Source organism: Stegostoma tigrinum, chromosome 19 (genome assembly GCF_030684315.1).
Source record: "Stegostoma tigrinum isolate sSteTig4 chromosome 19, sSteTig4.hap1, whole genome shotgun sequence".
Classification (NCBI taxonomy): Eukaryota; Metazoa; Chordata; class Chondrichthyes; order Orectolobiformes; family Stegostomatidae; genus Stegostoma; species Stegostoma tigrinum.
This window is the reverse complement of record NC_081372.1, coordinates 49,356,017-49,379,489: the sequence shown is the minus strand read 5'-3', so window position 1 is coordinate 49,379,489 and position 23,473 is coordinate 49,356,017. Positions and strand designations below refer to the sequence as shown.

At 41.6% G+C, this 23,473-nt stretch overlaps 1 protein-coding gene across 1 annotated transcript in view; it reads right to left on the bottom strand.

Annotated features, from left to right (window-relative positions):
- Nucleotides 1–23,473, bottom strand: part of LOC125461528 (bactericidal permeability-increasing protein-like) — a 103,143-nt gene that overhangs the window by 7,713 nt on the left and 71,957 nt on the right. The window contains exons 8-13 of the mRNA XM_048550428.2: nucleotides 17,572–17,663; nucleotides 16,462–16,638; nucleotides 13,882–13,941; nucleotides 10,388–10,555; nucleotides 10,232–10,299; nucleotides 1,191–1,233 (exon numbers count right to left, since the gene is read on the bottom strand). Coding sequence (XP_048406385.1) covers nucleotides 1,191–1,233; nucleotides 10,232–10,299; nucleotides 10,388–10,555; nucleotides 13,882–13,941; nucleotides 16,462–16,638; nucleotides 17,572–17,663 — 608 coding nt within the window. The remainder of the gene's footprint in view (nucleotides 1–1,190; nucleotides 1,234–10,231; nucleotides 10,300–10,387; nucleotides 10,556–13,881; nucleotides 13,942–16,461; nucleotides 16,639–17,571; nucleotides 17,664–23,473) is intronic.

Genomic DNA, 23,473 nt, shown 5'->3' with positions numbered 1-23,473 from the left:
GCCTCAACACCCACTTCGGGAAGCTCTGCATTAGGACCTTACTTTAACATATCTTTATATTGAAACAACAATAGTACATAACAATGAAATTGGAATGTGCTCTGTATCAAATCATTTTCTGTTATACCAACCATGACAAAATTGCTAGAGCTAACTGAGGTCTTTACTTTCCGCATGCATTCCAAAAGCCTTCTTTGAAATATTTTCTTCTACTTTGAAGCTCATATTTTAATGTACTTATTTGAGACTTGAGATATACAATATCTTCCTTCGTCTTTGTACGAAGTATCTGTTTTATTCATATCTCTTGTTTCATTTAGAAATATTAATAGCCATTATCCTTCAAATTACACAAATTTGTCTGTGTCCTTTCTGAAACCTCTTGATGTTTCTGGTTTGTTCAATGATCTAGAACATTTCCATGCTCTGTTACTAAAGTTGGTCTGGCTTAATTTCCTATTTATCTTTTTGTTTTCTTAAATCATTATCCCCACCTTATCCTGCAATGCTTATCTTGGGAAACAAAAATAATATGTTTCTAATTTATCATTTATTATTAGGGAAATGTTGGAAGAAATCGCTCCAAAGTAGGCAAAATCATGGATTTACAATTACCTTTCATATCATTATATTTTTAATTCTTGTAATCTTAGAACATTTCTTTAGCTTCCTGAATAATGCTGGGCTTTTTGAAACAGAAGGGTCAGAAATTGACACGATACATCACATGCTTCCTCACCAAAGCCAAACACCGTTCTAATATCACATCTTTGACTTTATATATAATACTTATTCTTGTGTAGACCAATTTACTTTTAAATTTCTTGCACATGGGAACATTGGGCCAATGATATTAGTGATGTGTTTATGAATATTCCAAGATCTCTCCTGGCCTGATACCTCTACCTCATTCACAACCAATGTGTAGACCATGTTAAAATTTTGCACTTCATTTCATTGTTTCTTCTATCTGCAGAGAATTGCACTTTCTATACAGGTAACTCAGCAAATCTTTCTTCCTCCCTGCTTGAACAGAAATTGTGCATTGGATATTTTTATAGCACCAGAATGGATCCTGACTGAATTTCACAGATTTTGGGTCTGGTTTTTTTAAGTTGCTTGGCAAGGGCTGAATTGAATTATCACCTGTGTAGTCAGTGTTGTGAAAGTAAAGTTTGGAAATTACTTACTTGAAATGGACCAATGTTTGACTTCTTTAAAGACAATTGTATCCTAAAGAGGAACAATAGATATTCATTAGTGTTATCCAATGTTGCATTTGATATTAATGAGATGTCTCACAGCTAGTTTTACTTAGATAATCAAATCTTTCGAAGTGGAAAAGGAATAAGATTATTCTGTGTATACTGTGAAATCATGATGAGTCAAAATTGCGTGACTCAAAACTCTGGTTGAGTTGAAGTTGTCAGCTATTCATGGAGTAGAACAGGAAATCAAATAAAAGGATGCCCAGGATAAACTGAAGTTATGAATTATGACAATTGGAATTAGTTCACACTAAAGCAAAGAATGATGGGCAAACCATTCTTCAGCATTATAGATCTCTCTGGAACCATGCAACCACAGTTCAACTTATGAAGAAAGTAAAAGAGCTGTTGGTTGGATGGAGAGTGAGGTTGATGTAACAAGGAAAAAACTGGTGCAAATCAAAAGTGGTTATGACTAAGGAGCGGAAAATTCCACCATCAAGTTTGGCTACTCTTTTGAAGCACAAGGCAAAAATCATGGAATGGTTTGACAAGCAGACCTTCTCTTCAGCGAGGAAACAGATGAGAATGGCTTACCATCCTGATGTTGAAGAAGCTTTGCAAATGTGTTTCAAGGCAACTTATATCGAGAACATTCCCATCTCCAGTTCAATCCTGCAGAAAAGGGGTGTCATCTGGACAAAGATACTGAACCATGAGGAATTCATTTGCATTAATAGATCAGCAGGTCTGGCAGCATTTGCAGATAGAAATTAGAGTTAATGTTTCGGGTCTGGTGACTCTTCCTCAGAACTGAAGATAGCTGGGAAACTGTCGGGTTATATGCCGAAGATAAGGTTGGGGAGGGACTAAGGAGTAAATGATAGGTGGGGATAGAGCCCAAAGATAAAGAAGAACTGTTTTCCAGACAAAGGAGTTGATAAAGATCTAGCTAGGTAGGAGAATAGCTGTTAATGGAGACTGTTGGTGGCTAACAATGGATGGTGTGTAATGACTTTGTTAATTAAGCCTGCTAATAAGGGTGGTGCTGCTGTTGTCTTGCGTACTGACCTCTACATTGCAGATTTTGAGTGCCAGCTCTCCGATACCTCCTCCTATCTTCCCTTTGATCATGACCTCACCATGGCACGTCAGGCCATTGTATCCACAATGGTTACTGACCTTATTTCATCTGGTGATCTCTCTCCCACTGCCTCCAAGCTGATAGTCGCCCAGCTCCAAAAAGCTCACTTCTACCTCCTTCCAAATATCCACAAACAGGACTGCCAAGACAGACCCATTGTTTCAGCCTGGTCCTGACCCACAGACACATCTCTTCCTATCTTGACTCAGTCTTCTCTCCCCTGTCCACGTACATCCGTGATTCCTCAGATGCTTAACATTAGTTTCACAATTCTCAGTTTGCAGGCTCTAGCCGCCTCCTCTTTACCATGGAAGTCCAGTCGCTTTTCATGTCCATTCCACATCAGGAGGGTCTTAAGGCCCTCTGCCTCTTCCTGGAGCAAAGGCCTGAAGCAGCCCCACCCACCAGCATCCACTACGATTGGCCGATCTTGTCTTCACCCTCAACAACTTCACTTTCAACTCCATTTTCTTCAGGTCAGAGGTACCAGGCTTTGGGTACCTGCATGGGTCCCTGTTATGCCTGTCTCTTTGTGGGGTACACTGAAAATTCCATGTTCCAGTCCTACTTTGGCCCACATGCACAACTCTTTCTATGACATATCGATAATGTCATCGGAGCTGCTTCCCTCTCTCGTTCAGAATTGGTAAAGTTCATCAATTTCACTTCCAATTCCACTCTGCCCTCACTTTCACATGGTCTATCTCTGACTCCTCCTTTCCCTTCCTCAACATCTGTTTCCATTTCTGGGAATAGATGGGCCACTAATATTCAGCATAAACCCACCGACTCCCATAGCTGCCTGGACTATACATCCTCACACTCTGCTTCCTGTAAAGATTCCATTCCATTCTCTGATTCCATTCCATCACATATGTTCACGAGGCCAACTTCGACAAGGGAGCCTCTGAAATGACCGCCTTCTTCATTAACCAAGGATTCCCCAGCTCCATTGTCAACAAGACCCTCAACCGGGTCCGACCCAACTTCCAAACCTCCACCCTCACCCCCCTCTTTTCCTTCCTGCAACAGTGATAGGGTTCCCCTTATCCTTACCTAGCATTTCACCAGCATCCACATCCAGAATTTCATCAGCTGCCATTTCCGCTATCTCCAGCAAGATGCCATCACTAGACACAAATTCCTCTCCCCTCCCTTGTCCGCCTTCTGCAGGGACTGTTCCCTCTGGGACATGCTGATCTACTATTTCTTCAACCCCAACAGCCCCACACCCCCCTACCCTACAATTGCCATAGGTGTAATACCTGCCCTTTTTAACTCATCCATCCCCAGTATCCAAGGGCCCCAAACATACCTTCCAGGTGAAGCAATACTTCACCTGTATTTCCCACAATCTCGTATACTGCATTCGCTGCTCACAATGTGGTCTCCTCTATGTTGAGAAAACAAAGAATAGCCTGGATGACTGCTTTGCAGAATAACTATGCTCTGCTCGCAAAAAAAGTTCCTGAGTTCCCAGTTGCCTGCCATTTTAATACTCCACCCAGTTCCTTGGCCAACATCTCTGTCTCAGGCGTTTTGCATTGTCGAGCAAAGCTCAATGCAAGCTGGAAGAACAGCACCTCAGTTTCCACTTGGGGACCCTGCAACCTTCTGGACTCAATATTGAGCTCAATAATTTTAGGGCCTGATCTCTCCAATGTCCCAGCCCCTTAACCCACTCACCTGGCCTTGTTATCACATTGTCTGCCACTATACAGTACTTATTGTTAGCCACTAACAGTCTCCATAAACAGCTATTCACTCCCCCAACCAGATCATTATCAACTCCCTTGCCTGTCCAACTGCTCCTCTCTCTGTTTGGGCTCTATCCCCATCTGTCATTTACTCCTTACCTCTCCTGTCACCCAATTTTCGGCATAGCAATAAACCAACATTTTCCTAGCTACCATCAGCTCCGAGGAAGAGTCACCAGACCTGAAACGTTAACTCTGATTTCTCTTCACAGATGCTGCCAGACCTGCTGAGCTTTTCCAGCAACTTCTGTTTATGTCCCTGATTCACAGCATCTGCAGTTCTTTTGGCTTGCATCAATAGATTGCCGGACCGATTCAAGGTGAGGCACATCTGCAGCTTCTGCACAGCAGTTGGCGAGAGCATGGCAGTGGTGGCACCAATGACAAATGATTGGCTTCAAAATGGTCCTACCCACATCCTGAACATGATTGTGCCAAAGGGCATCTTTCACGTGGATGAACCTGAACTATTTTACTTTTTTTTACTAGATCACACATTCATGTTTAAAGGCTGGAAAGCAGTTGATGAATGGGTCATTGCTATGATCTGTGCTGACCTGGGTGCGATGAGAAAGCTGTTTCTTCTTATAATAGAAAATTCTAAGAAGCACTTTGCTTCACAAATGTCAAGACACCACCCACACTGTACGAGACTGATGAAGCGGCATCGATGAACTTCAGCATTTTCAAAGTGAAGATCAGGAAAGTTGACAAAATGGATCAGCAGAAGAAATGGAAAATTGTCATCATTACAGTTAACTGTCCCGCGCACCTGAACATCATTGGCCTAAAGCTGACATTCCTGCCTCAACACCGTCACCAAGCTCCAGCCAATGAGTCAGGAGGTGATCAGGAACCTTAAAAAAATCAGTCATGTTCCTGATGAAGGTATGGAAGAAGCAAGCCACAATCACCAATGGTATCCACCACACTGGGTTCAAACCAGGTTATAACTGCACAAAAAGCTGAGAAAAAGAGGAGCGGGTTAAGGCTGACTGGTCCAATGACAAGATTATTTTTGCTCGCTAGCAGGAGGCTAGCAGAGAAAGTCCATCAGAGGCTGCCATGGGAACTTATGCCAAAGTTGGTGATGCTGTACTCCCACTGTGTACCAAAATTGACAGACGTAGCAATCATAGGTGCAATATTTTCTTCAACTGATGACCAGGAAGACTCAGATGATGCCTGTCCACTCCTCCAACTGTTTTGCTAGCTGAAACCACAAAGAACTGCAGATGTGTTGTGGGATTTCTGTATGAAAATGTGGAAACAACGCTTGACTGTACTGATGACATGGCAGACTGTGTGGCACCCATCGAAAGGTGGCACACTCTGTCGGAAGAGAAAGGTCACTGAGTTTTCCAGAGCTTTAACAGCCAATGTTTTTCAATGTCCTTCACTGGACAATGTGAGATCACTGCAATGTGTAAATAAATTGAAAACTGATAGAAAAATTATATTTAATGCCTCACTCTATTTTCATTTGATAATTTATGGCCTTGAGATGTTGGAGGGAACCACATTGTACAGAAATTCCTCTATCTCAAAGCTCTGCTTAGGATTTAACTTACTGTGATCATACAAACTTTCAATTAGAGGAATAATGAATTGAGTTTCGTGTACGTCAAAGGTGGTATTTTTAAAAGCATTACAATAGACAATAGACAATAATTGCTGGAGTAGGCTACTCGGCTCTTCGAGCCAGCACCACCATTCATTATGATCATGGCTGATCATCCACAATCAGTATCCTGTTCCTGCCTTATCCCCATAACCCTTGATTCCACTATCTTTAAGAGCTCTATCTATCTCTTTTTTGAAACTATCCAGAGTCTTGGCCTCCACTGCCTTCTGGGGCAGAGCATTCCATATATCCACCACTCTCTGGGTGAAGAAGTTTCTCCTCAACTCTGTTCTAAATGGCCTACCCCTTATTTTTAAACTGTGTCCTCTGGTCCTGGACTCCCCCATCAATGGAAACATGCTTCTTGCCTCCAGAGTGTCCAATCCTTTAATTATCTTATACATCTCAGTCAGATCCCCTCTCATCTTCCTAAACTCAAGTGTTACATCTTAACATTTTTTAAACTTGTTCCTTCACATGATGTAAGTGCCCATTTATTGCACAATAACAATTGCCCTTGAGGTGGCATGCCTTCTTAAACCACTTCAGTTCATATTGTGAAGGTATGTATGCCTGAGGTGCTGTATGAAGTGTTTTTAACCCTGTAATAATGACGGAGCTGATCTACACTTCCAAATTAAGATTGTATGTAATTCGGAGGGGGAAGCTGAAAGTACTGGCACTTCCATAATCTTGCTGACTTCCTTCTTCTAGATGGTAGGCTTAGGGTTTCTATCGCAGCTGTGAGAAATACTATATTTTGTGGATGATGGGGAGGGAGTGAATGTCTACGACTGTGGATGGGAGTGTAGATCAAGTACATCATAATATTAAACTTCTTGAATGTTGTTGAGCTGTAGCCATCCAGATGGATGCAGTGTTCCTTATACTCCTGACTCATCCTTTTTTGATTGTGGAAATACTCTGGAGAATCAGAAGTGGGTCATTTGCCACAGAATATCCAGCTACAGTATTTACAGCATGTGGCTGGTCCAGTTATGTTTCTGGTTAATGTTGATCTTAGAATTTTGGTAGATTTTTCTTGGTGCTTTCATGGAATGTCGGCAACACCAACACTTGTTGCCCATCGTTCATAGATTTGCTGTAACCCACAGTGAGGTTGTTGACTTGCTCGCCGAGCTGGCTTGTTTTTGTTCAGATGTTTCATTACCATGCCAGGTGACATCATCAGTGGAGCCTCTGATGTAACAATGTTGTTCTACTCCGCTTGGAATTTATACTGTCCAGTCCATTATGGTGAGTACTGTCATTTCCGGTTTTGATCTGTATGGGTTTGTTTTGGGGTCCATTTCTATATGTTTGTTGACTGAAGTATGGGTGAACAAACATGCATCTAGAAATTCCCATGCGTGTCTATGTTTGGCTTGGGCTACTATGTTTACCTTGTCCCAGTTAAATTGATGGCCTTCATTGTCTGAATGTTGTTAAGGGAAAAAAAAACGTGCCAGCTTAGGGAACAAGTCAACAACCTCATCAACAACCCGAGCCACAAATCTTTGCCAAAACTTTAAAGTAACCTGCAGTGTTATTAGGAATGTAATTTCATGTTTTTGACCTAGCGACTGTGCAGGATTTTATGTCTGTGATGCCTTTTATTGGGAAGTAAACATAAGTTAGAGTTTCTCTGGCAAATGGAACAAGCAAATTTTAATCATCAATGAGCATGAGCTGTTCTTTCCTTATAATGGAGGTCATTAAAACCATTAATCTACCTGGTTTAAATCCTTTATTTAGGCTTTGTGGTAATTTGATACAACTGAGTGGCTTCCCAGGCTATTTCAGAGGTTAAGAATCATCCACATTGCTGTGGATCCAGAATCACATGTAGCCTAGATGGGGTAACCATGGCAGATTTTCTTCCTGAAAGGACATCAGTGAAGTGAGCCAGATGGATTTTTATTGACGGCTGCCTGTTTCATGGTTGCTGTTAGACTATCTTTTAATTCTAGATTTCTATTATTGAATTCAAGTTTCACCATTTGCCATGGTAGTATTTGAACTCATGTCCCCCGAACATGAGTCTGTGATTCGGGATTATATATTACCACTATATCCTTGTTTTATTCGCGTCTGGGTCACCCTACTGGAGCCCTTCCTCGGTTAATCTGGTACTGAAAGCCTCAGTGCATGCGTTCCAAATAAGAGTCATTTTGGTCTCCAGACATTCACTCTGTTTCTCTCTCCAAAGAGGCTTTCCAGTCCTACTGAGGTTTCACATCACTTTCTGCTTTTATCCCTCATTCCACGCTCGAGGTAAGCGCGAGCTCATCTAAAATTCAACTTCTCATCGCCTAATTTGCACCACATTCCATTCACCCATTTTCCCTGTCTGTGCTCACAGGTCCACACTGACTCTTGGTCCATAATTCTCATTCTTGTCTTTGTATCCCTCCAGGATCTCACTCCTCCCTATCTCAGTTAGTTCTCCATGCAAACCCTACTTCCTCTGCGCTCCACCAAATCTGGAATCTTGTGCATCCTGATTTCAATAGCACTGCCATTGAAGGTTGTGTCTTTAGCTGCCTAGGCTCTCAGTTCTGGAATTCACCTCTTAAACCGGAATCTCTATGTCCCTCTTATCTTTAAGATCCTTATCTTGTCTGTTATCTCCTATTGGGACTTGATGCCAAATTTTACTCAGTAATCCTCTTGCGAAACACCTTAGAACATGCAAGTTATTACTGTTGTTATCATTTGTAACTTTAATGCGGACACTGCATCTAAGAGACAAACTCTAGTTCTCAGGCAAATTTTTGCAGACACAATTTGGATGTAAAATTAGTAAGCTACAACTGCCAGCAAAATGCTGGCTTTACTTTTATTTTCTATTGTTCTATTTTCACCATATATTAACTGGCTCTGGAAACAACATGGCCACCAAAAAAATTTGCAAACGACTTTGTTCTTTGATTCCGGTACAAGAACTAGCCAAAGGGAAAATACTTCTTGAACTTGTCTTCATCAATCTATATGGTGTAGTTGCATCTGTCTGCATTGTACAACTGACCATTATAGAGTAAGCTCTACTGTGACAGTGAAAACATTCTTTGTACTGGTGTATAGTACTGCTACCACAGACAACCAAAACACAATCTCTCAAAATCAGGTAGTTAGCAAGCGTAGGAGAGCTTCAATGACAGCAGCAGATTTGCATTCTCAAGCTGTAATCTCACGGCCTGGTTTATCCCCACTCTACTATTGCCATCAAGCGAGGAAGTCAACTGATTCAGTGAAGAATGCACGACAGCGTGCCAGATATTGCACTAGACATACCAAAAAATGATGTGTCAATTTGGTGAAGTTACAACGCAAGACTACTTACATGCCAAACATTTGAAGCAGCATGCAACAGACAGAGCTAATCAATCCCCTAATCAAATGATCAGATCTAAGCTCGGTGCCCTGCCACATCCAGCCATGAATGGTGGTGAACAATGAAGCAACTTATTGAGAGGGAGGAAGGTCTCCAAATATCCCCATCTTCAATGATGGTGGAGACCAGTGTATTAGTGCAAAGATAAGGCTGAAACATTTGCAACCATTGAAAGGCCTGAAGTGCTGAGTGGATGATCTAATTTAGCCTCCTCTAAAGGCACCTGCATTAGAGATGTCAGTCTTCAATCAATGTGATTCATTTCACATAATATCACGAATTAATACAACACACTGTATGCAGCAAAGGCTATAAGGCCTTGATAACATTCAACAATAGCACTGGAGGCTAATCGTCCAGAAATAGCAAGGTGATAAGTCAAGCTGTTCCAGTACAGTTACAACACAGGCATCTATCCAGTGATGTGGAAAATTGTCCAGCTATGTCCTAATCATAAAAGTAGGACAAAAACAACCCTGCTGAGCATTGACCTAGCAGTCCATTAATGATCCCCAGCAAGGTGATTGTAGGGGTCATCAACAGTTCCATCAAACGGCAGTTACAAAGGATTAACCTGCTCACGGACACTCAGTTTGGGTTCTCCCAGGGCCATTCCTCTCCTGACCACTTGATCCAATCATGCTGCACTCCACTGGTGAAATGATAGTGACTGCCCTTGATGTCAAGACAGCATTTGACTGAGTATGTCCAGCATCCCATGAAGGAATAGTTTAAAAAAATGCAGAGGTACAGAGGTACAGAAGGTGTTGATCAGGTTTTGGGTTGGGAGGTGTAGGTGATGGCTGATGAATACAGTTTGTGGCAGCAACTGAAGACAATAGCTCAATTTTCCTCATTTTTAACTGGAAGCAGTTTCTGTTCTTCCTGCACAGCTTATCAAGCAAGCAATGTAGCAAATCAGAGACAAAGGATGAGTTAGTTTTGAGGAGTGCTGAAGGATATCAAACTGCGAGTACTCATCGAACAGGTATTTATATCTCTGCGATATGACCACATTCAGAGAACAGTTGAACAACACAATTATTTAACTTAATTCATTAATGATTTCTCTCAATCATTTTACTATCATATCACACATATTACCTATCCAACGTTAGTTGCCCAGTAATCTTGTCATCTTTTATATCTATTGTGGTTGTGATCTGTGCATTCTGTGAATGGAAATATTGAATTGTCAGATTCCAACAATACTTGAAAATTTAATTTGATTTACAAGTTTATGTAAAGTCAAAAACGTACCAGCTTTACACTGAAGAGTGGAGCTAGTGTGGAATTTGGTAAGATAGCAAAAGCATAGACATCTCCAGAAGTTGTCAGGATGATTTTACCATGCAAAAATGCCACAGTTGGTGCAGAATCAGTTACAATGTGAAGCTCCATCTTCATAACTGGATAAATTTTTTTCACCTGGAATGAAAATATTAGAATCATAGAATCTCTACAGTGTGGAAGCAGGCCATTTGGCCCATTGACCCCTCCAAAGAACATCCCACCATTGGTGACTCTATAATCCCTTCACGCCATTCAGGGCAGTTGTAGCCGTAAGATAAACACCAAGCTCTATGATTAAATCTGCTTTGTACAAAGTCTACAACTACAGTGTGAATGCTCTCTAAGAACTGGAATTTAACTTAGAATGTTATAATGTTAGTTTAATTTGATTGCTTTGTTAATTAGAGATAAATACTTATTCAGATAATTTTGTATTTGTCAGTTGTTTTTCAAAACTTTATCTTGAAGTATACTTAAGCAATAATAGTCAAATGTAATAGAGACAACAAGGTGTAGAGCTGGATAAACACAGCAGGCGAGCAGCATCAGAGGTGCGGGAATGCTGACGTTTCTGGCCTAGACCATGGTCAAGCATAGTTTTTGGTTTACGCTTGGATTGAATTTGGTAGTAACTAGCTTAGACCAGGAGAGGGCAGTGTTGTTGCATTGATCAAAAAATATTTTTTATTGCCCAAGTCCAAACCTTGGGACATGCTGGATGAGCAGATTTTTGCTGTGAAAAATTAAAGGCTTGTTGAAAAAGAATTAATATTAAGAAATCTCTGTTTATTTTGAGTGAATTCATGAGTGCTTTGGCCAAAATAAATTCTCCTGAATAATTTGACCGTTCGTCTTGTTTTTGTGTTTTCCACTCTCCACCACATTTTCATGGCAGTAATTGATAAATCTACTGAAATGTGTCTTCACTGTCTTTGTGGTTTTAGGATCATAACAGGAGCTGTTATAACAAGGTGTACAGCTGGACGAACATAGCAGACCAAGCAGCATCAGAGGAGAAGGAAGGCTGACGTTTCGGGCCTAGACCCTTCATTAGCTTTCCTGCTCCTCTGATGCTGCTTGGCCTGCTGCGTTCATCCAGCTCTACACCTTGTTATCTCAGATTCTCCAGCATCTGCAGTTCCTACTATCTCAGGAGCTATGATAATATTTCTCACCGATATTCTCCTCTCCTCTCCCCTTCCCCTTCTTGATAAGGCAAAGGTTTCTTGTTTTTTAGGAACCTTAACAACTTTGTCATTCTTAGAAATAAAGATGATGTATTAGAATAACTCAGCAGGTCTGGCAGCAACTGTGGAGTGAGAAACTGAGTTAACTTTTCAAGTCTGATATGACTTCTTCAGGATTTTGACCTTAACATCTCAGTCCAAACAGTGAAAGCATGACTTTAGCAGAAAGCCAGCATAAAGTTGTCATGATCAACTTCATTACACCAAACATCATTGAATTATGATGAAGGACTAAGATATTGGGCTGGATTTTCTGAGGGTTGGCAGTCTCACAATCTTAGATGGCTACTCGATCTCTTTATTCCAAGAGATGGGAGTTCTGCATTTTTGAGAGGTAATTCCGCTCAGAGCTCTCTCAGAAAAGTGGAGTTGTGTATCCATTTTTTTCATAACGCAGAACTGTCAGAGGAGGGAAAACCCAATTGCCTTTTCAAAGCAGTCAGCTGCCATAAAGTGAAATTTTAAAATCCTGACAGCCACTTTGATAGCTGCTATCAAATGCCAAGTCCAAGAGGTAAATATGGTGTCAGCTTGCTGGGAAAGTAGAGGTAGGATGCCAGGTAAGTAGGTAAGTAGAGTGACAGGTTGGTAGAGTGCCAGGGTGCCAGGTGAGTTAGGCCAAGTTAGAATCTCTGAGGGTTTAATACCAGATATGTAGGGATAGGGTATCAGGTGACTAAGGGGTAGGCTGGCAAGTGGGTAAGGTGCCAGGGTGCAAAGAAGCCAGATCAGAGATGCTGTGTTTAGGTAGGGAGAGGCAGGATGGGAGAAATTGGGGTTGGTGTGGGCATGGGTGGGGTAGATGGCTGAGTGAAGGGGCTCTCAGGTTCGGTGACAGTGACTGAGGGGGGTAAGATCAGAGGTCAGTATGGCAGTGCTGATGGACGGTTGGTGTGTTGGGTCTGGCATTGGACTGGGTGGTCAGTTTGTGTCAGATGATGGGTGGTAACTGGAGTCGGGTCTGACAGCAGCATTGGGTAGGGATGGTGGGGATTCAGCAATCATGTCCACAGACAATAACATTGGGACAGAGTTTGTGGGTCCTGGCACAGATTGGGACAGGGATGCCAATTCCCCATAGGGTCCAAGGTGGAGTGTCAGGTCTTAGGTGGGGTGTCAGGTCCCAGACAGTGGGTGCTGTGTTTAGATGTGGGGGCTGGCGTGTTAGGTCACTGAAGTTGGGGGGAGGGTGTCAGACCAAGGTCTGGGGGACTGTAAGGGGTCTGCAGGAGGTGTACTTGAGATGGATGAAATGAAATGAGGTCAGGAATTAGACTATGTATTTAATTGTCTAACCTTTCCTAAGTAGCTATTTTAATTAATTTTGTTGGAACCCTCTAAGTTATCCAACTTAAATGGAGATTTTAAATTTAAAGTAACATGTAGAGAAATTGCCCAGTGGGAAATTCAATTCTGTCGGGGTGCACTATTATGGGGATTCTGCAGAGTCCGACAAGCAGCTGTGATCTACGCAGGAATAATAAATGAATGGCCAGTGTAAAATCCGGGCCATTATCTTATTAGGTGAGAGGATTCTGGGATATGGAGCTAAGCTGAGTACATGGTGTTGGATCTTGAAAAGTAGAACAGACCTGAGGGATGAAGTCCAATTCTTGTCCCCATTTTCTACACCAGCTGGAATAGCGTTATCCACCTCACTACTACAAATTGAACCGTCAAAAGAGTGAAAGCAGCAGTTTTGGCAATTGAAAGACTGCTCAGAACTCCAAAAGACATTCCGGTTATCTCGCTTTCGAAGGGTGACTCTGTGCCTTGGTTCCAGCGGATTGCTGAGCTTTAATAAACATGCACCTGAAAACTGTGGCTGCAATGTTGCAGCCCTCTATCCAACCCTTATTTCCTCTTAGTCTAACTCCCAACTGGAAATTTTTATTATGGATAATTGGGAGTTTGTTCGTGGCTAGTTAATGAGAGCTGCATTGAAGTCCATACAGGATCTTTAAGAATGTTCACGTTCAATAACAATTTTTACAAGCAGGCCTAGCGTAGATTTAGAGAGCTAATAGGAACTGTTGACGCTGGAGAATCTGAGATAACATGGTGTGAAGCTGGATGAACACAGCAGAGCAAGCAGCATCAGAAGAGCAGGAAAGTTGACATTTCGGATTGAGACCCCTCTAGTGTAGATTTATGTCACTTGTTTTTCATAGACTTGTTGCAAATATTAATATAATGTAAAAATTTCATTTGAACCTGTGGTATTAGGGTTCCCATGGTCAATGTATCCAAGTGTATATGAGAATTCTCAGGGAGCTGCAGGGAAAAAAAAGTCCATTATCAGTTACACTAAATGACTGGAATCATTGCAATGAACCTTTTCATAATTTCTGGGCAAAACAGCCATAATTGAATTTACTTTTACCGTTAATTGATAAGATTTTTGCATAACTTGCTACTGTTCCTCTAAATATCAAAGGGGTTTATGAGTTAGGGAGGGCTTTTTTAGTTTGCTGGGCGCATTTATCATTATCTATTAATTGCTGTGTCTTCAGTACACAGCATAATAGTCATAATGGATGTTTTAAGATTGATAGAATGACTTTAAGCAAACTAATTAAATTTGTAATGGGGAAAGATAAACAAAGAAATGGAAATTAATTTCCTGTAATGGAAACAGACTGAAGGCTGAAAGGAGTTAAATATGGTTTCAATTTTTTATGATGAGCGATAACTAAGATTTTTTCATGCATTGATTCCAAACCCAAATGTAAATGCTTCATTTGCAGCTTCAGTGATAGTCATCTTTCATCTGAATGTATTTGTGAAATTGGGCTCCAGACAAAATCCGGGCAGATATCCAATGCAATTTATTAGTAACCCTCTCTGCAAAAACGCAACAGCATTCCAACAAAATTGACAAAGCATTGTGATTTATATTTCACGACAATCAGCTCTCCAAAGAAACAGGCACTCGTACTTGAATTTTTAAAACATTTTATTTCAATGGTTGGCAAGCTTAATGTGCCCCTGGTCACCTATAAACCCATTAATGATAAGCTATGAAGGACCACTCTGTTACTTAGTGAATCTTAGTATGGAAGCAACGAAAGTGTAGCATTCACATTTTGTGGAGCTTAGGCTAAGAGGGGCCAATCAGGGCCAACAATGATTAGATTAGATTAGATTAGATTCCCTACAGTGTGGAAACAGGCCCTTCGGCCCAACAAGTCCATACCGCCCCTTGAAGCATCCCACCCAGACCCATTCCCCTATAACCCACACACTCTTGAACACTCTGAGCGATTTAACATGGCCAATCCACCGAGCCTGCACATCTTTGGACTGTGGGAGGAAAACGGAGCACCCGGAGGAAACCCACGCAGACATGGGGAGAACATGCAAACTCCACACAGACAGTCGCCCGAGCCTGGAATTGAACCCGAGTCCCTGGTGCTGTGAGGCTGCAGTGCTAACCACTGAGCCACCGTGCTGCCCCTATGTTGCACTTTTTGTTGTTCCTAGGATATTAGATGATTTCCAAATTTGAAGTGATATTTTACAGGGAGCATTTTAAAAGAGGATTGATGGGAAGGATTTAAAGTAGTTCAAAAAAGTATTATTCCAAGATTTTTTGAGCTATACGTATCAGGAGAAATTCTTAAAACTAATCTTGTTTACATCAGGGAAAGGTTTAAGAGGGCATGCACACCACATTTTAATAATGCAGGTCAATGCCCAGTTAGAGGATGCAACAAAATTAACAAGCTTCAAGCAAAATGCGATTCTGGAATGAAAATGAATGATCCTGTCTCCACCATGGCAAAATCATACAGACTGCCCAAACCTGGTTTTCCTAATTTCAAGGGGCAGGACTCAGCGCAGGCAGTAGTCCGCACTTGCGCATTTTTGGCGGCAGTTGAACATTTAAATGATCAGCTGCTTCACTCAGATTTAGTTTTGAAGCTGCTGGTGTCTGAAACCCAGAGTATAGAGATTAGACCAGGTCTGTTCTCAATGCATTAGCTAGTATACCCCACTGGAGAGCTGAGGTACTGTTGGGAATGTCATCCCCAGGGAATTAGCTTGGGGCTGGTGGTCATGGATCCTTTGGCACTTGGGGGTCTATGGTCAAGTATATTCTAGGAGTGAAGATCATCAATCCTTGTGTTGTTACAGTTGGGATTGTTAACAATGGGAAAATCATGTGTGAAAGGTAATTAACCCTTTTTAACTGACTAACTGCCCTGTCAAGAAGTATCGACATATTAAAATGTATTTTTATGAACAAAGGTGCTTTTCTCAATAGTGTGTGGACTGCAATATACAGCTTTAAGCAAAATAACTTTATTCTACTTTGTGCGAGGTTCCTTGTAGACACTACTTCAGTTGGCTGGTAGGCAATAAAAGAGTGTGGTTGGAGGAAGTAAGCCTTCAGTTGGTAAAGGAAGGATGAGGGGTGCAGGGTGGCATGGTGTTTGCAGCCCATGGTTGAGGCCTTTAAATAGTATAGATTGACAGTGATGAAGCATCAAGTGAGGTGGAATGAGAGGTAGAATGGGTGAGGACGTTCATTTTCAGAATTTTGAACTGCTGGCTAATGGGAATAGATTAATTTAGGATATCTGTTCAGCATGGATAAGTGGCACTGAAGGGTCTGTTCCTGTGCTGTACATCTCTACGACCCTACTATTTTGGAACTGCTGAACTGATTTCTGGATATAGTTTAGTGATAAGTAAGAACTTGCAGTCTTAATCTGGCTGAAGCTCCTCGACACAATTTAAAACACAAAGCTGACCTCAGTAATTATATGATTGGATTAATGCTCTACTCACCATGTCATCAGTAATGTTAATAGATAAATCGCCTACTGAGTTGAATACATAACCAGCAGAATTAAAAAAATACTCAGAGAATCCAATAGAAAGCATCCGGTCATGGTCCACTAAAAAATCCATTGGTGGAGCAGGAAAAGGGACATCAGCACGATGCAAAAGATTATAGAATTCTCCCTAGTTTAAAATTAGATTAAAATTGTATTACACTGATGATTAATAGTTTATCAGTAAACTAAAGTTATTTTTATATGTATGATTGTTTACTTTTCAATATGTGCACAACTCACACAAATAAAACTAAAGAGCAACTATGAAGAACAAAAAACGAAAACAAACACTTGGCCATGCCATATCATACCGAAACATCTTGAATGTGATGAATTACTTTATAACACACAACAACTGTTGATGTCAGATCAAACATACCAGGCATCCTAGAGCAATAGCACCACCAGTGCAATAAAGAAGGAGTCAATCTGCTTTTTATTTCCCAATGTTATTTAAAAATCTCAAGTTGACCAAGACAGCAAGAAAATTCTCTGCTTTTTTTAAAACGATATCACAGCCTGAACAGACATCAGTGGGAAAGCATCTCCACAAATGTGGCCTCACTACAATGTTGCGTTTTGTATCATTTCAGTTTGTGTCCAAATCTTGGTTTGGGATTTTACAGTCTTTTATCTCACAAAGGGTAAGTAGAAAGATGTGGAATGCAAACTAGAAGAATGAAGAGTAGAAAAAATGAAGAAAGGAAAGAATGAGCTGGATAATTTCAGCATCAGTTACTTTTACTTCAATGAGCTATCACACAGAGATTGGCTGTGTATTACATCGCAAACAATATCTTAGACATTATAGCTCTTCTAAAATAGCATATTTTCTGACCCCACACAGGTAATGCCAGGAGAAATCAACAATTTCCAGCTGAAAATATTTTCTAAAAGCATATCAGATCTTAAATGAACATCATTTATATTTTATTACTTTTCATGCAAAACAGTTTTTTATGCAAATCAGTAAAAAGCTTCTTCTTTGGGAAGCATCTATTATCCTTTAGTTAGAAAATCTTGTTTGCATTTTTATTTATTGTAATGTGTTCCATCATACCTTGAGGGGCAAAATTAGTGAATCCTTTGCCACTTCTGGAAGACTGGTTAAAGAGTAGTCAATCCCAACATATTTGTCAATTTTCTTTGTCACTGAAACAGTAAAGAAATTGGAAACACATTAAAATGTTGACAAACCTTTGAGTGCCATTCAGTGTAAGACATGAGAACAGAATAGTGTGGACTAAGAAAAGATCACCAAACTGTGATTCAGCAAGTCTATACCTCCTATTAGACTACATACAACCTAACTGGATTCAGTTCATCCAAATTTATTTAATCTGGCCACATAACTATGTGTAAGATGCCACTTTGCTAAGAGAAAATAACTTTAATGTTGTATATCTGCAAACTGTTGTAATAGATTTCTATTATCACCACTGGATCTGAAATTCTAGACTATAGTTTCATGGATTTGTTCAGTTACCAAGGAATCACATTCGCTGCCTGTCAGCCTTCTGATTCTATCCCGTTTTCTAATGATTTACTTTATACATATGTATGGTACCTCTCTATTCTATCAAGTATTACATAGAAACCACCATCCAGGCCACGATTTATATTTCTCCATGTCTGATTAGATTATCAATGATCTGATTTCATGATTTTGTTGACATGGTTCCATCTCCACCTCGTTTCTATTGGTAGGTGGTCTGGTGGTGCGATTGATCATTTTTAGTTCTTATTTTATTTCATGTGTATTTTGTTTCTCACCTTCGGTTCATTTAAGATGCTTTACTGAAGCCATTATTTTATGTCTAATTAGTGCAGCTCTTTTGGCCCCCTTGGTTTGCTTATCCTTTCTGGTTATGTTTAATGTGGAACATTTAATTGACAATCCAGTTCTTTGTGCAACTAAGTGTCAGTTACTCTCAGTGTATCAGGTTCCTCTTCATGGACTTCCACTTTCAGTTCCCCTGTTTGTTTCAGATACTGTGTACACTGATAAACAGGCAGGTTAATTTGTCTTTTATAGTTGTTCTTTTTACTTTATTTTTAACAGTTCTTCACACTTCTGCTTTATGACTAGTTATTCGATTACAGCTCATCTTTATTACCTTGGCCTCATTTAATTCTCATTCTCCATTTTTATTTGCAATTTTACTTATTTTCAATAGATTCTTTCCTACATTTTAACAGATTAAATTGCTATTAACAGGCCTTTATAACCTTTCTGTAAAGGCACTAGTCCAGCTCCACTTCAGATGGCACCTATATCACTGGTACTGCTCCTTCCAGTGCTGTTTTGCTGCCAATGTCGTATGAAATAGACACTCCTCCTTACCACAGCAAATATTCACCTTCCTGAGTTTGATATTTCTTTGCCAATTAACACATCAATAAGATGGGAATCCCAAGAATACATTTGAGTTTATTTTATTCATAACTTCCCATACTGTTTTCTTCCCTAATGTAATAGGACCTCCAGTAGCAGGTGGCGACAGTGAAGGAGTACAGTCAAACAGACCCTGTGAGTCTTTGGCCAAAGGTGGATTCATGGGAAAAGGAACAAGGATTCTTCAGCTCAATGTAAACCACAGGCTTTATTCTATGTGAGTGCTGTAAATAGTTTCTTGTTTAACCTGAATTTCCCTTCATGTTTGTGATGACCTGTTGCCAGCGGAGTAAAGAATCCTTACTTCATGCTCTTTGGGCTATCTGTGTGTTCACTTCTCATGTTGCAGCTATCTCATTGTGATCCAGATTGGAACCAACAATTGAATCTAAACCTGATCTTTCCAAGTTTCTTCCATTTGCTCTGAGATGTGGTGTATTTTTACCCCAGGTAGACAACATAAACTTTTAGTTCTGCATAAGACCAGGGAAGACTCAATCTTTCCTTCTAATAACAGAATCATCGCTGATCAAAATCTTTCTATTCTGCCCCTTCTCTAAAACACTCCTCCGTTCCAGACCCTCACACCTCTCATGTCAACTGCTCCATAGAATGATAGTATCCCTACGGTGTGCAAGCAGGCTATTCAGCCCATTGAGTCCATCGTGACATTTTGAAGTCCATCTCACCTAGACCCACCCCTCCAACCTATCCTTAAAACCCTGCATTGCCCATGGCCAATCCACCTAGCCTGCACATCCCTGGACACTATGGGCATTTTAACATGGCCAATCATCTAACTTGCAAATCTCTGGACTGTGAGCGAAATGTTGGCATAGTCAGCTTTCAGGCCATTTGCATTATTTTTACAGCAGAGAGCAGTGGGAGCTGGGCGGAAGTGAGGTCTGAGCAGAGAGGCTGTTGGGAAGGTAAGTGAGTGCTATTTAAGTAGGTGTGTTCTAAGCCCCAGGTCCTACATGGTAGGGCCTCCCTCTCACCCTCCTCCTCTAGCCTACCACAGACTCACAGCAAAGAAAGGTCAAGGGAAGTGCCTGGTGAGAAAAGTGCGAGTCTTTGGCGAAGAGGCTGAGTGAGGAGATTACGCCACAGTTGAAGAGGGTGAAGACATGACCGCCGAGCTAATTCAGTGTGCTGCGTGCATGATGTGGGAGGTCAGGGACACTGATGGTGCCTCTGGCTCCTATAGCTGTGGAAATTGTGTCCACATTCAGCTTCTGAAAGAGCATGTTGCAGCACTGAAGAAAGAACTAGATGACCTCAGGCTCATCCGAGAAAACAAGAGTTTTCTGGGCAGGACCTTCAGCGAGGTCATTACTCTGAGGATACCAGAAGAGAGAAGGGAGAAGTTGATGAGGAAGGAAGAGATGCTTGAAGTACAAGAGACCCCAGGGGAAATTCCTCTCGTAAACAGGTTGACTCTCTTGGAAACTGTTGAGACAGTCAACATTGCCAATCTGAGAGGTTGACAGGGCTGCGAGTTGAAAATTGGCGTAGAGGCAGAGCCGAGGAGGCAGGCATCACGCAGAGCCATGGTAATAGGGGACTCCATAGTGAGAGGGACTGAAAGGGGTTTCTGTGGCAATAGGCGGGATTTGACGATGGTGTGTTGCCTTCCTGGTGCCTGGATCCAGGACATCACCGACAGAGTGCAGAGAATCCTCAAGGGCGAAGGTGAAGAGCCAGAGGTGTGGTGCATGTCGGCACTAATGACGTTGGGAAGAAGAGGAGAGACATTCTACAGTGGGACTTCAGAGAACTCGGAAGAAGGCTGAAAAGCAGGACTTCCAGGATGGTTATCTCCGGTTTGCTTCCAGTTCCTTGGGCTGGAGAGGGCAGGAACAGGGAGATAATGGACTTGAATGTGTGGCTGAGGAACTGGTGCAAGAAGCAAGGATTTACATTTTTGGATCACTGGAGTATGTTTTGGTGTAAGGATCAATTGTGCAAGAGGGACGAGTTGCACCTTAATAGGTGGGGGACCAGCCTTCTGGCAGGCAGGTTTGCCACTGCAACACAGGTGTGTTTAAACCAAGTAGTGGGGGGGGGGGGGGGGGGGGGAGGGGCCAAACTGGAAATTTAAGAATGAAGTTAAAGGGAAACTGAGAATAAGAGAAGTTAAGAAAGACAACAGAATCAACGGAGCAGAAAACTCAAGAAGGGATTGTACAGTATGACCAAGTGAAATAGGGATTGATAGGAAGGGTGAGGGGAGTAACGAATTAAAAGTATTATATATGAATGCATGAAGCATAAGAAATAAGGTGGATGAGCTTGAGGCTCAGTTGGAAATTGGAAGGTATGATGTTGTGGGGATAACTGAGACGTGGCTTCGAGTGGACAGGGCCTGGGAAATGAATAATCAAGGCTATAATGTGCTATCGAAAGGACAGACTGACGGGCAGAGGGGGTGGGGTGGCCCTGTTGGTAAGGAATGATATTCAGTCCCTTGTGAGGGGGGACACAGAATCAGGAGATGTAGAGTCAGTATGGATAGATCTGAGAAATTCTAAGGGTAGAAAGACCCTAATGGGAGTTATCTACAGGCCCCCAAACAGTAGTCAGGATGTAGGGTGTAAGTTGAATCAGGAGTTGAAATTGGCCTGTTGCAAAGGTATTACTACAGTTGTTATGGGAGATTTCAACATGCAGGTAGACTGGGAGAATCAGGATGGTACTGGACCCCAAGAAAGGGAGTTTGTTGAGTGCCTCCGAGATGGATTCTTAGAACAGCTTGTACTGGAGCCTATCCGGGAGGAGGCAATTCTGGATATGGTGTTGTACAATGAACCAGATTTGATCGGGGACCTTGAAGTAAAGGCGCCATTAGGAGGTATGACCATAATATGATAAATTTTAATCTGCAATTTGAGAGGGAGAAGGGAGAATCGGAAGTGTCAGTATTGCAGTTGAACAAAGGGAACTATGGAGCTATGAGGGAGGAGCTGGCCAGAGTTCAGTGGTACAATACCCGAGCAGGGATGGGAGTGGAACAACAATGGCAGGTATTTCTGGATATAATGGAGAAGGTGCAGGATCAGTTCATACCAAAGAGGAAGAAAGATCCTAAGGGGAGGCAAGGGCGGCCGTGGCTGATGAAGCAAGTTAAGGATTGTATAAAGATAAAAGAGAAGTATAACATAGCAAAGATGAGCGGGAAGTTGGAGGACTGGGAAAGTTTTAAAGAGCAATAGAAGATAACTAAAAAGGCAATACGCAGAGAAAAAATGAGGTACGAAGGAAAACTGGCCAAAAATATACAGGAGGATAGCAAAAGCTTTTTTCGGTATGTGAAAAGAAAAAAAGAAATGGTTAAGACTAATATTGGGGCCTTGAAGACAGAAACGGATGAATTTATTATGGGGAACAAGGAAATGGCAGAAGAGTTGAATAGGTACTTTGGATCTGTCTTCACTAGGGAAGATACAAGCAATCTCCCAGATGCAGTAGTGGCTGAAGGACCTAGGGTAATGGATGAACTTAAGGGAATTTATATTAGGCAGGAAATGGTGTTGGATAGACTGTTGGTTCTGAAGGCTGATAAGTTCCCGGGACCTGATGGTCTGCATCCCAGGGTACTTAAGGAGGTGGCTCGAGAAATTGTGGACGCATTGGTAATCATTTTTCAATGTTCTATAGATTCAGGATCACTTCCTGCGGATTGGAGGGTGGCTAATGTTGTCCCACTTTCAAGAAAGGAGGGAAAGAGAAAACAGGGAATTATAGACCGGTTAGCCTGACGTCAGTGGTGAGAAAGATGCTGGAGTCAATTATAAAAGATGAAATTATGACTCATTTGGATAGCAGTAACAGGATAGATCAGAGTCAGCATGGATTTACGAAGGAGAAATCGTGCTTGACTAATCTTCTGGAATTTTTTGAGGATGTATCTATGAAGATGGACAAGGGAGAGCCAGTGGATGTGGTGTACCTGGACTTTCAGAAAGCCTTTGATAAAGTCCCACATAGGAGATTAGTGAGCAAAATTAGGGCACATGGTATTGGGGGCAAAATACTGACTGGGATTGAAAATTGGCTGGCTGACAGGAAGCAAAGAGTAGTGATAAATGGGTCCCTTTCGGAATGGCAGGCGGTGACCAGTGGGGTACCGCAAGGTTCGGTGCTGGGACAGCAGCTGTTTACAATATACATTAATGATGTAGATGAAGGCATTAAAAGAAATGTTAGCAAATTTGCTGATGACACAAAGCTGGGTGTCAGTGTGAAATGTGAGGACGATGATATGAGAATACAGGGTGACTTGGATAGGCTAGCTGAGTGGACGGATGCACGGCAGATGCAGTTTAATGCGGATAAATGTGTGGTTATCCAATTTGGTGGCAAGAACAGGAAGGCAGATTACTATCTCAATGGAGTCAAGTTAGGTAAAGGGGAAGCACAACGAGATCTAGGTGTTCTTGTACATCAGTCAATGAAAGCAAGCATGCAGGTACAGCAGGCAGTGAAGAAAGCTAATAGCATGCTGACCTTCATCACAAGAGGAATTGAGTATAGGAGCAAAGAGGCCCTTCTGCAGCTGTACAGGGCC